At 39.5% G+C, this 13,027-nt stretch overlaps 1 protein-coding gene across 1 annotated transcript in view; it reads left to right on the forward strand.

Moving 5' to 3' along the window:
- The first annotated feature begins 1,839 nt into the window (after positions 1-1,839).
- The window catches only part of ttn.1 (titin, tandem duplicate 1), a 336,276-nt gene continuing 325,088 nt past the window's right edge, over positions 1,840-13,027 (forward strand). Inside the window, exons 1-6 of the mRNA XM_043694489.1 lie at positions 1,840-2,027; positions 3,325-3,428; positions 3,907-4,110; positions 9,050-9,337; positions 9,435-9,523; positions 9,615-9,832. Of these exons, the coding sequence (XP_043550424.1) occupies positions 3,338-3,428; positions 3,907-4,110; positions 9,050-9,337; positions 9,435-9,523; positions 9,615-9,832 (890 nt within the window). The 5' untranslated portion in view covers positions 1,840-2,027; positions 3,325-3,337. The remainder of the gene's footprint in view (positions 2,028-3,324; positions 3,429-3,906; positions 4,111-9,049; positions 9,338-9,434; positions 9,524-9,614; positions 9,833-13,027) is intronic.

Consider the following 13,027-nt stretch of genomic DNA (forward strand, 5'->3'; position numbering starts at 1 on the left):
TTTTTTTTAAGTTGCATTCTCGGGTTAGCTGTTAACAATGGTGATAGCTAGACAATATTTTGAAGGTGTGGGCCCACACCTTCAACATATTGTCTAGCTATCACCATTGTTAACAGCTAACCCAAGAATGCAACTTTTAAAAAAGGTTTTGTGATTTACACATGAAAGAAGTGAAACTATCACTGTATTCTAACAGATGAAAGGCTTAACAGACAATCAATTTTTCAATGTATAATTTCAGTTACATCACACTGTAAATTTTTGCTATAAATTCTGTGTTAGGACTGAGCCCTCCACTACCACCTGATGAAGGAGCGTCGCTCCGAAAGCTGGTGTGCTTCCAATTAAATCTGTTGGACTATAACCTGGTGTTGTGTGATTTTTAACTTTGTACACACCAGTCCAACACTGGCATCTCCAAATCATGACTGTATATTTGATATATCATATGTAACTGTAGAAAAGTTATAGGCCCATTTGGCTTGGAATCTATGCCAAAATACAACAGTTGCTGTCAGATACTGAGACATAATGATGGTGAAAGTTGACAATTGCACTGATTTTACGACAAAGAAGCCATAGTTTTCTAATTTGGCGAGACCATGGGGAATTTTGAAAGTCATAAGATAGTTAAATATTTTGACATTTTATTGATATGTTATTGGGCATAAGGGATACATTGTTTAGAATTTGTCCACTAGTTCTTTAAATTATTGTATAAAATTTTTTTAAAAAGATTTTAAAAAGTGCCAGATTCATTGCATCAAACAACATTGTCTCATTCCAAACTGCTTTATATTCTTAAATCCAACATTAGCTTCTCTTATAATCTGAAAGGTTTACTTATATTAGCACTCTACATTTTCTTATTAATTTCCCAACTCAAAATGTGCATTGTAGATGTATGTCAAAGAGTGCTTCTGTAAAATGTTCAAAAATCCAAATGCTTTGTTTCTGCAGCAGTATCCAACTATATCACTGCACAATACATTATGATAAAATTTGACGACGGTACTTCTCTATTTGATATTCTGAAAAATCAGACATTTATTGTGTTCCGATGCAAAAGTTTTTAAAGTTATTATTAAATTATACAGGAAGAAATTTGTGTAAGCATTGATCAGGGAATTTGAATGTCACAGTATTTGTAATTACTACAATATACTTTGTATAAAAGCCTATTGCAGCAGATAACACAAATTAGATTCAGTCCTTATTTTATGAGCAGATTGAATTACACATCCTCATGCGTTTGAACTGATTGCTACTCAACAGCTTTCACTTTAACTTTGGTATTAGTACTACCAACAGGAAGCAAATGTGAAATTCTATAATAAAGTGGGAACTTCTGTGTCAGGGAGATCATAATGTATCAATGTGGTATTTAAAAGAATACTCTTGATCACTTGTTTTGAAATGTTTGTTAATCTCATTCAGTGATTGACAGAAGCAGTTGTTAGTATCATCAATGATTGATGCTTTCAGACTTGTACTGCTGCTTAGGGTTTGATTCTTTCCTTATTTTACTGATAACTGAAATATACAAAAGGTAGAGATAAAGAAAAAGAAAAGTGATGGTTGTTATTTGAAATAAGTATACTCATTGTGTCCTTGGGTACTGATTAACAGTGACAACTCAGAACTAATGTGCCAAAATTAGCAGTCTGCTTAAAAGCAAAGTGACAGGCACCATTGCGTTGCCTAAAAAGGGTTCATTATCCCATGATTCCTTGCTGTACTAGCCAATCAGAAGTGTCTAAAAAAATGATGTTGCATACTTTCAACAGAGTTGGGGTATATAAAGTAAAACCACCATGTTAGCACTTCTGAGCGGTTCAGGCATTCCCAGCCTTGCCTCGGGTGTAGGGATTGCATGGAACCTCCGGGTAGTTTTGTTTCCTTTTCGTAAGAGGAAAGTCCAATTCTTTCAGTGGATAGTTGGCAAAATTCTGGATACGGAGGTGGTTTCCAAAGTTTTAAAACCTTTGGGCTTAGCCCTATAGCTGTAGGCACTCTTGAAAATTCAGGTTGGTAAATCAGTGTTTATTATAAAAACAGTATTTTGTTTTCATGGTACTAAACTTATTTTGTATATTGAGTGATAAATGTTTTTTTTCTAGTAAAGGTTTGAGAAAATCAACTTAAGATATTTATCAGTACCTTATTAAATCGCTGTAAGTCTAGTCAGTGATGCTGAATCTTCTAAGTGTGAAATGGATTTGTTGAACAGTATCTAATGTATAAAGACAAATTGAATTCAGTGGTTTTATAACTGAAATAATTTAAAATGTTTGGTCTGTTGAGTAAAAGCTTTCAAGGTTATGCTATTGACAGATAAATGAAGAACTGCTAAGAATAGTACCTAATCACATGTATGTGGTATCTGCTGGACAGCAATGTCTTTTTAAGGGAATAGGGGCTCAGCTTCTCAGCTGTCCCATTAGCTATGTCACACATGTCTACTGTCAATCAAAGTCATTTAGCTAAATTTAGAACAAACTTTTCTGTCAGCAGTTAAACAGCCCTTATTTAAAGAATCCAAGGATCATACTTGTAAGATATTAAATTAATTTTCTTTGCTCTAAATAAAGTGGTTCAAGTATTTTTCAGTAATTGAAAAATATTTTCGGTTAATGAAAAATAATTCACAAAGTATTTATCTGTCCATTTTATTCCAAGGGTAATTTCATTTACTAATTGACAGATGGGAAATAATTATTTTACACTTTTACACGCCGTTTTAATACAGAAATGGTGTTCAACTCTTCACTGTCAACAGTCTTTTAAGGCATTCCATAGTCAGTACCAGAAATGTCATGAGCAGTTACGGCGGATTATTAGTGGTGGTAGTTCAAACTCTAACTTGATTCATAGTCTAAATATATTTAAGACAAATAAAATCCTGGAAAAGCTCAGCAAGTCTGGTACCATCTGTGGATAGAAACAGTATTAACCTTTCGGGTCCATTATGACACTTTGAAGGCACTTTCTATTTACATTTCACATTTTATACCCATAATCTGCGGCTTTTCGTTCTGACCCAAATATATTTCATTGCTATAATTGCTGAATCGGCATAACATGATATAGACAAGTATAATGAAGTAAAGCTCTTCGAAGGCAGACTAAGTACAACAAGTGATTTGCATATATAAAATAAATTAATTTTCAAACGAATGGCCCCTGTACAGTAGCGCCAGTGACCTAAAACAAATTGATTCTCGCCCGAGGCTGTGAATATGGCAAGGGATTTTTTAAAAAGTGACTGTATAATTGACAAGGAAACACTTCCGCTATTGATTTATCCATTTATCTCTGTTCCAGGGTGCCTATAAAAATGGCAACACAAGCTCCGACATTTTTACATCCGCTTCAAAGCGTTGTGGCACTGGAGGGTAGTGCCGCTACCTTTGAGGCGCACATTAGTGGTAAGTTTTTTTTTCCCCAGGCGTCAGGTCAACTCAAACTGTTCGATGTAAGACCTCACAAAACTTTGGAGATTAAAATCACGGCTCTCCGAATCTGTTCAACACGGGGAGAAACGAAATGGCTTAATCATTCGGGGGACTCCCCTTTGTGGTTCAGTATAACTAACTACACGTGCTTGCTTTTATTTTGTACACTTCACAAATCAATAAAATTCTTGCTCACCACATGTTCCGTATTGAATGCTGGAAAAAAAGTATCACGATATTGATTTTTTTTTACCGTAAATAAAGACCTTCCCCAGCAAACGAGCATTAATTAATCAAATTAGAAACTCAATTCTGTCTCTATTTTTATGTTGCTCGTGTTTGATTTCCTGTTTATCCAAAAGCTTATTCCCCCCCCCCCCCCCCCCGCATGGGTTTGCATTCTCTCTCTCTGGATGGTTTCTGGAGCTTTGTTGTTGTGTGTGTTTGGCAGGTTTACCAGTTCCTGAGGTGAGCTGGTTCAGAGATGGCCAGGTTCTTTCAGCTGCTGCTCTCCCGGGCGCAGAGATTTCCTTCAGCGACGGCCGCGCCAAGCTGATCATTTCTCGTGTGTCGCCCTCGCACAGCGGCAGATACTCTGTACGAGCCACCAATGGATCAGGACAAGCGACTAGTACCGCCGAGCTGCTGGTGACAGGTAACTGCCCACTGCCACCACCGACTGGCACTTGGGGAGCAGAGGGGAGGCTCCCATCTCTATATCCTGCTCAGCTTCCCATTTCAATAAACTGAATGAAAAAGAAACCTAGATATGACTGTAGGGGATATGATTATTAACACAGATGACATAAAGGTTAACTGTTACTTGGGAGGACGCTTCATCATGGACATCAGTCTCTCACACCTCTGAAAAATAAAATCAAAAATTAAAAAAGCAGCCAGGTCACGTGGACCAGGAGAAAAATGCAGTAAGACTTGCAAAGACACACGTTTATGGGACTCTTCTTGTATTCCACAAAATGGAGCTCCAGTAGTGCCAGTACATTCATTTCAAAATGTAACTTTTTTGACTGGGAATCTTCCCACCCCCCCCCCCCAGCCCTGTCCATTGTGGACAGGGAAACAGGGTAAAATTATAGGAAACCTCTTTGCAGGGCAGCCTTTGGCTACACCTGTACCTAAGGCAGTCAAGACAGGGCCCATAAGCCTACCTGGAGCATTGCCACCAGACCTCCTACCAGGTGCCTACCTCAGCGACTGACCCTCACCAGGCCAGGGAAACTGGAAGTTTACTGCAAAATCTCAGTTTGACTCCTTCCAAGGCCCCCCCAAAAAAGACTCTCTCAAAGTCAAATTTACCACCACCCCATGGGGGCAAGTAACCCTGCCAAACCCTGAACCCACCTCCTCCAAAATGGCTCATGCCAGGATTGGAGTTGGGAAATTGGCAAACTGGCAATTGCCAGTCTTTAAGGGTCCTGGCCTCCTCTGTTCCTGACCTTGGTACTGAGTCATAGAGATGTACAGCACAGAAACAGATCCTTTGGTACAACTTGTCCATGCCGACCAGGTATTATAACCTAATCTAGTTCCATTTGCCAGTACTTGTCCCATATCCCTGTAAACCCTTTCTATTTATATATCCATCCAGGTGCCTTTTAAATTTTGCAATTGTACCAGCTTCCACCACTTCCTCTGGCAGCTCATTCCATACATGCACCACCCTTTGCGTGAAAAAGTTGCCCTTAGGTCCCTTTTAAAATTTTCTCCTCTCACCCTAAACATATGCCCTCCAGTTCAGGACTCCCCCATCCCAGGGAACGATCTTGTCTATTTACCCTATCCATGTCCCTCATGATTTTATTAACCTCTATAATGTCAGCCCTCAGCCTCCAATGGTCCAAGGAAAAAAGACCCAGCCTATTCAGCCTAGTCCTGTAGCTCCCTCCAACCCTGACAACGTCCTTGAAAATCCTTTCTGAACCCTTTCAAGTTTCACAACATCCTTCTGATAGGAGGGAGACCAGAATTGTACCCAAAAAATACTGCCTCACATGTATTCAGTAATGCCAGTCTCATTGACCCATAGTAGGAACTCTTGAAAATACAAGAGATTTAGTATATAAATCGCAAATTGCTTTTTTAAAGAAACATAAACTAATAAAAGGTTCATGGTTAATATATACATTTCATTTCTGGCTCATTTAATCTCAAACTGGTAAGAACATGTTACAAATGCTATATTAGTGCTCTACTTGGATATAATGAGGTATAATTTCAATTTCGACATCCTGCACACCAAGGACATTGATGTACGTAAGATTAGTTGTCAGGGGTGGAGAGACCAGCCTCCTCCTTCTGGAAAAGTGGGAGACCCAGCCATCAAACATGCTGTCAGCAATTTCGGGGGAGGAGGGTCCCTCTCAAAAAACTCAATAATTTCCTTCCTTCAGCCTCTCCTCTAGTGAGTATGAGTAGGGGACAGTGGATGGGTTCTGTGTGCAGGAATATCTCTCTGTTACCTTTTGTCTCTTGTCCCCATTCCCCAACACTCTTGAGCATCATGGAGTGACATCTGACTGCTCAGTTCCAGGGATTTCACTGGCTCTTTGTGTGAGCGATCCTTGAACTATGAGCCCCTTCTCCACCTCAGATGCTCATATTTGTTCACCACAGCTGATTGTCTAAGCCTATCGACAGATTCTTTGTCTCTGGCTAAACCACAAAATTTGGCACCATGTGATATATCACCCCAAAGCTCATGTATTTATGTCATCCCAGAACATGTCATTTCAGGTTGCAGACTCAATAAAATAACTCTACCTGTGGATGCACACACGTAAGAGAACAATAAAAAGAAATGGACTTTGAGAGATCATGTGATTGAAACTAAATGGGAATTAGATTAGATTTCCTACAGTGTGGAAACAGGCCCTTCGGCCCAACAAGTCCACACCGACCCTCCGAAGAGTAACTCACCTAGACCCACTTTCCTCTGACTAATGCACCTAACACTATGGGCAATTTAACATGGCCAATTCACCTGAACTGCACTTCTTTGGACTGTGGGAGGAAACCAGAGGAAACCAACGCAGACATCGGGAGAATGTGCAAACTCCACACAGACAGTCGCCCAAGGCCCGAATCAAGCCTGGGATCCTGGTGCTGTGGGGCAGCAGTGCTAACCACTGAGCCAAACTAGTATCTTAATTCACAAAGCCTTCATACCATTCAGTAGAATAATGCCAACTTTCGTATTAAATGCTTCTGATTATGTACGAAATTCCTTTTTATGTTTACAAATCCATTATGAGCAGAAAGTAATTGATTATGAATAAAAACAGGTACAAGAACTGATTGAAAATTATTATAGGCTGATTTGAAAAAAAAACTCAGTTGATATTCAGCACATGTCAGTGTGAACTATGGAATTTTAGAAATATCCTTTTTTCGACAATGCAGTAAAATGAGACCTGCTCCAGATGGTCACAAAAAAATGAAGGTCTACAGAATATTCCTTTTTTTTCAGCAAATGTAAATTAAATTATTATGCATTTTATTGCTGTATCCAAAATGACTGTTGCATTTATCTGAATAACAATAGGACTGCATTGCATTCCATTTGAAGCACTTCAGAACATTTTGGGTATATCATAATAAGGCAGAATATAAATGGGTGGATCCAGTACAAAAAAAATGAGACTTACAGTCCCTCTGGATGTGCTTTCTTTATGTTATAAGCTTAATACTATCAAGGAACTAGCTGGGCAAATACTGTGGTCTCTCTTCCAAAATTTAATGGGGTTGTTTTCACTGGGGCATCTACCTCACTTCATTATTTCCCTTCAAATCAACTCTGTGTTCCAAATCTTTTAAAATATTTTGATTTTCTATTCTTAATAACAATGTGAATGACGTCAAACTTCTAATGTGGTATTTTATCTGCCATCTTGATGGCTATTCATTTCACCAATATACATCTCTGTAACCTTTGTGTCCTTTTCATTGGTTATATTCTCACCAATTTTCAGAGCTATCTTAGAGGTCATGACTTGGGCTGAAACAGTGAGAAATAGCATCTTAATTCATGACTAATATTCAATTGGATCCATCATTGCCCTTTTTGCCTAAATCAATATCTGAGATCGAACATTGATCCTCAAAGCACTCCAGTAGTTCCAGCATTTTCATGATGACTGAATCAAGATTGGTGGAGTTGTGGCTAGTGAGGAGGGCTGTTGTCAGCTGCAAAGGGACTTAGATATGATATTGAATTCAAGAGTCGTGGAGTGATGTTGCAGCTGTACAGGACTTTGGTTAGGCCACAGTTGGTGTACTGTGTGCAGTTCTGGTCGCCTCATTTTAGGAAAGATGTGGAAGCTTTGGAGAGGGTGCAGAGAAGATTTACCAGGATGTTGCCTGGAATGGAGAATAGGTCATACGAGGATAGGTTGAGAGTGCTAGGCCTTTTCTCATTGGAACGAAGAAGGATGAGGGGCGACTTGATAGAGGTTTATAAAATGATCAGGGGAATAGATAGAGTAGACAGTCAGAGACTTTTTCCCCGGGTATAACAGTGTTACAAGGGGACATAAATTTAAGGTGAAGGGTGGAAGGTATGGGGGGATGTCAGGGATAGGTTCTTTACCCAGAGAATGGTGGGGGCATGGAATGCGCTGCCTGTGGGAGTGGCAGAGTCAGAATCATTGATGACCTTTAAGCGGCAATTGGATAGGTACATGGATAGGTGCTTAAGCTAGGACAAATGTTCGGCACAACATCGTGGGCCGAAGGGCCTGTTCTGTGCTGTATTGTTCTATGTTCTATGACTGATTTCAGGAGAGCTGTCTGCTGGTAGTTCCTTGTTTTCTCTTACCTTCTTGAATAGTAATATTGCATTTTCTAAGTTTCAATATGCTGAGAATATTTCCAAAATCATTTTGGAAAATCATAACCAATGCATTAATTGAGGTGTTGCATCAGAATGAATCAATGTAACACCACTGGAACTATCATCACATTATGAGTCCTCAGTAGATAACATTTTCTGCTTAGAGTATTTGTGAAATAAAATTCTTCATTTGCTAGCTCAAACACCATTCAACTTATGTTAAAAAAACTATAAAAATAAAACTGAACAAGTTACTCTTCTGTTATGCTGTTCACAAACTGGAGATTTGGAAATAATTTTTACCTTCATCATTTGTGTCATTGACAGCAAAGATAGTTTGCCTGAACTAGAAGTTGTCTGATTTAACTTCTATATAGAAATTAAAGTTTGACAAGTACTGTAACAAATAGAAACCACCCAGTGCTATTTTACTGCCCATTTCTGCAAGGGACAGTTATTCCTTGTAGTAATTTTCTGACACTTTGGTCATGGATGAACAACAGTGTACACTGTGTGAATCGGAATCCTGTGAAGCATATAGGGGGCAGATTGGAGAGATGGGAAAATAGTAAAAACATTATTTAGGTACAGAAGGCAAAGGAGTTGAATCAGAAAAGCTCAGTCGTTGTGGTAGTGATACATTGAAGGTGTGGTATATGAAATACTTTTAATTGGATGGCTTGTTGTATGACAAGACCATCCACAGCAATAAATTTAACTTTTGGATTTGTTTTACCTATTGCAGCAGAGACTGCACCTCCCAATTTTATACAGAGACTACTAAGTATGACTGCGAAACAAGGATCCAAAGTTAGACTGGACGTTCGTGTGACTGGAATCCCTACACCTGTGGTGAAGTTCTACAGGGAAGGAGCAGAAATCCAGAGTTCTCCCGACTTCCAGATTGTACAAGATGGTGATTTATACAGTTTAATAATTGCTGAAGCTTATGCAGAGGATTCTGGAACCTTCTCAGTAACCGCCACTAACAGTGTTGGACGAGCCACCTCCACAGCCGAGCTCCGCATCCAAGGTATCTCTTAGTTGATGTTTTGTACAAATGGAAACAATACCTTGTACAATTCCAAAATTAATTGTCACATTTTCATTATCATGTATCTTTTTTACAGCTGATGATGAAGTGGTGCCTGCTAAAAAGACAAAAACAATTATTACTTCCACTGACATTTCCCAGGCAAAACAAGTCCATATTGAAAAGGTATCTTGTTCTTAACCCTCATTCTGAGATAATTTTTACTATACTTTATTTGTCACAACTGACAATTGCAATTTTCTTGTTTATATTCTAGAAAATGGAAGCTCAATATGAGGCCAGATCTTCAACAACTGAAATGATTGTTGATGGCAGAACAGTAGTGCAGCATTTGCATCATAAGACACCGCCACGCATCCCACCAAAACCAATGAGCAGGTCCCCAACTCCACCACCTACTGGGGCTAAAGTGACTCGCCAACAATCCCCATCTCCCGTCCGTCATGTGAGGGCCCCAGCACCTTCGCCTGTTCGGTAAGGGGCATTTAAATGCTAATAACTGAAATTCAAAATATTTTTCTTAATACATCTTAATAAATCATAATTCACATTTATAATAGTGTAAAAATCAAAGTTTCTCTGAATGAAAGGCAAAATCCATGAATTAGACCTTTGTGTTCCAATGAAAGTTGAAATCTGTCTGCTAGACAGAAATTAAAAGTTTACAATACTATTTCGGCAATTTAGATTGAATTTCTATGGTTTCTTGGATGCAAAACATTCCTAACTTAATTCATTTGAATTAAGTTTCAAATATAATTTTTATTTCAATTTGCAAAGTATTAAAATAACAGCTGTTTGGGAGAATAATAGATGAATGTAGAGATTATTAGGTTCACACAAAGATATTGCCAGGAATATTATCTGGCCAGGACCAAGTTTCAAAACTATAAGATAGTATTCGATTTCACATTTCAATCACATATTTTCTCTCACTCAGTTCATCTGTCAAAAATCGATCCAATTGCTTGTTGAGGTTTTAGGTAATATTGCATTCCTGGGTAATAATGTTGTCTGTGTCGAGTGAAGCAGCTGAAGTAACATTTTACCATTTGTCTTTTGGTTTTCAGCTCATGATTGTAATGAATAATGATGTTAGCAAGAACCCATTTCAGTACATACAGTTCAATAATTATGCTCCTTAAAGTTTTGAATATATCAATGCAGTCCCTCCCCCACAAAGACTCCTTTCTTCAATTAGTTTTACAGTAATAGTGTAAATGTCTGCCTTAAACTTATCTTTGATTTAAATGCATAATTCCTAATGTGTGTAGCTTTCCTCCACCACACTGTCTTCAAATACAGGCTGTTCCACATGTTTCTTCAACACAAATTTCCTGTAACATGATTGATGAATTGAGGACGCTATCTCTAAACGCGATCGTTTAAATTGTGTGTTGGCTGTAACCCGATTACATCACCAACACCTGAAGTGCTGTTTCTAAAGCGCAATTTTTCTATAACCCGTGGTTGCACAAGAAAGCAACCATCGCATTATAGAAGAACTGACTGCAAAGACAAAATACTGCAAATGTTGGAAACCTGAAACACAGAATACAGAAGAATCTCAGCAGGTCTGGCAATATCTGTGGAGAGAGAAACAGAGTAAATGTTTTGAGTCGGCATGATCCTTCTTCAGAGCTCTCTTCAAAGCCTGTGTAGTTTTATGAAAAGAAGGCCGTAAATGCTACCTGTAGGTTTTCACAAGAATATGCATATGTGAGAACACTCACTCCCTAACTATGGAGCAGCAGTGGGGGAAGAGGCAGTCTTGAAGAAGGCAGGGCTGGACGTTCTAGCTGGAAGTACTATAGGGACTGAGGGTGGCTGGGGCTGACACAGAGCAGCAGAACGGTGAATGAAACTTGAGATCTTCCCTTCAATAATCAAAATCTAATCACCTGACCCTCTCCAGGCATCATGCTGCCTTCCGGCATCTACTTTTGCACCCAGCTCCTTGTCCAGGGACACAGCATCAGCAGTATGGTGTCCTACCTCTAGGAGGGGGAATGCAGTGCGGGTTGGGGGTTGGTGGGGATTACTATGGCAATGGAGCAGCAGTAGCCTCACATTCTCTCCTCATCCATGTTGCAGACCTTACTGTCCACTTACCAGGGTGGTGCCTGGTTTAGAGGGTATGAGCTACAGGGAGAGGCTAGAAAAACTAAGGTTGTTTTCTCCAGAGTAGCGGAGGCTGAGGAGAGATATGTTGGAGTCTATAAAATTATGAGAAGCATAGATAGGGTCGATGGTCAGAATCATAGAATAAAATCATAGAATCCCTACAGTGTGAAAACAGGACATTTGGCCCAACAAGTCAGTTTAATTAACGAATGAAGGAAGCATATGTCAGGTATAGACAGAATAGATGGAGTGAATTCTTAGAAGAGTATAAATGGAGTAGGAGTATACTTTAAGAGAGAAATCAGGAGGGCAAAAAGGGGACATCAGATAACTTTGGCAAATAGAGTTAAGGAGTTTTTACAAATGCATTAAGGACAAAAGGGTAACTATGGAGAGAATAGGGCCACTCAAAGATCAGCAAGGTGGTCTTTGTGTGGAGCCGCAGGAGATGGGGGAGATAGTAATCGAGTATTTTGCATCGATGTTTACTGTGGAAAAGGATATGGAAGATATGGAATGTAGGGACATAGATGGTGACATCTTGAAAAGGTGGAAGTGCTAACTGTCTTGAAACACACAAAAGTGGATAAATCCACAGGACCTGATCAGGTGTACCCTAGAACTCTGTGGGAAGCTAGGGAAGGGATTGCTGGGCCTCTTACTGAGATATTTGTATCATCGATAATCACAGGTGAGGTGCTGGAAGACTGGAGATTGGCTAACATGGCGCCACTGTTTAAGAAAGGTGGTAAGGACAAGCCAGGGAACTATTGACCAGTGAGTCTGATATCAGTGGTGGGAAAGTTGTTGGAGGGAATCCTGAGGGACAGGAAGTACATAAATTTGGAAAGGCAAGGACTGATTAGGGATGGTCAGCATGGCTTTGTGCGTGGGAAATCATATCTCACAAACTTGATTGAGGTTTTTGAAGAAGTAACGAAGAGAACTGATGAGGGCAGAGTGGTAGACATGATTTAAATGGATTTCAGTAAGGCATTCAACAAGATTCCGAATGGGAGACTGGTTAGCAAGGTTAGATCTCATGGAATACAGGGAGAACGAGCCATCTGGATACAGGACTGGCTCAAAGGTAGAAGACAGAGGATGGTGATGGAGGGTTGTTTTTCAGATTGGAGGCCCGTGACCTGTGGAGTGCCATAAGGACTAGTGCTGTGTCCACTACTTTTCATCATTTATATAAATGGTTTGGATGTGAGCATAAGAGGTATAGTTAATAAGTTTGCAGGTGTCACCAAAATTGGAGGTGTAGTGGACAGCAAAGAAGGTTACCTCAGATCACAACGGGATCTTGATCAGATGAGCCAATGAGCTGAGGCATTGCAGATGGAGTTTAATTTAGATACATGTGAGGTACTGCATTTTGGGAAAGGAAATCTTAGCAGGACTTATACACTTAATGGTAAGGTCCTGGGGAGTGTTGCTGAACAAAGAGACCTTAGAGTGCAGGTTCATAATTCCTTGAAAGTGGAATTGCATGTCGGTAGGATAGTGAAGAAGATGTTTGGTATGCTTTCCTTTACTGGT

Source organism: Chiloscyllium plagiosum, chromosome 7 (genome assembly GCF_004010195.1).
Source record: "Chiloscyllium plagiosum isolate BGI_BamShark_2017 chromosome 7, ASM401019v2, whole genome shotgun sequence".
Lineage (NCBI taxonomy): Eukaryota > Metazoa > Chordata > Chondrichthyes > Orectolobiformes > Hemiscylliidae > Chiloscyllium > Chiloscyllium plagiosum.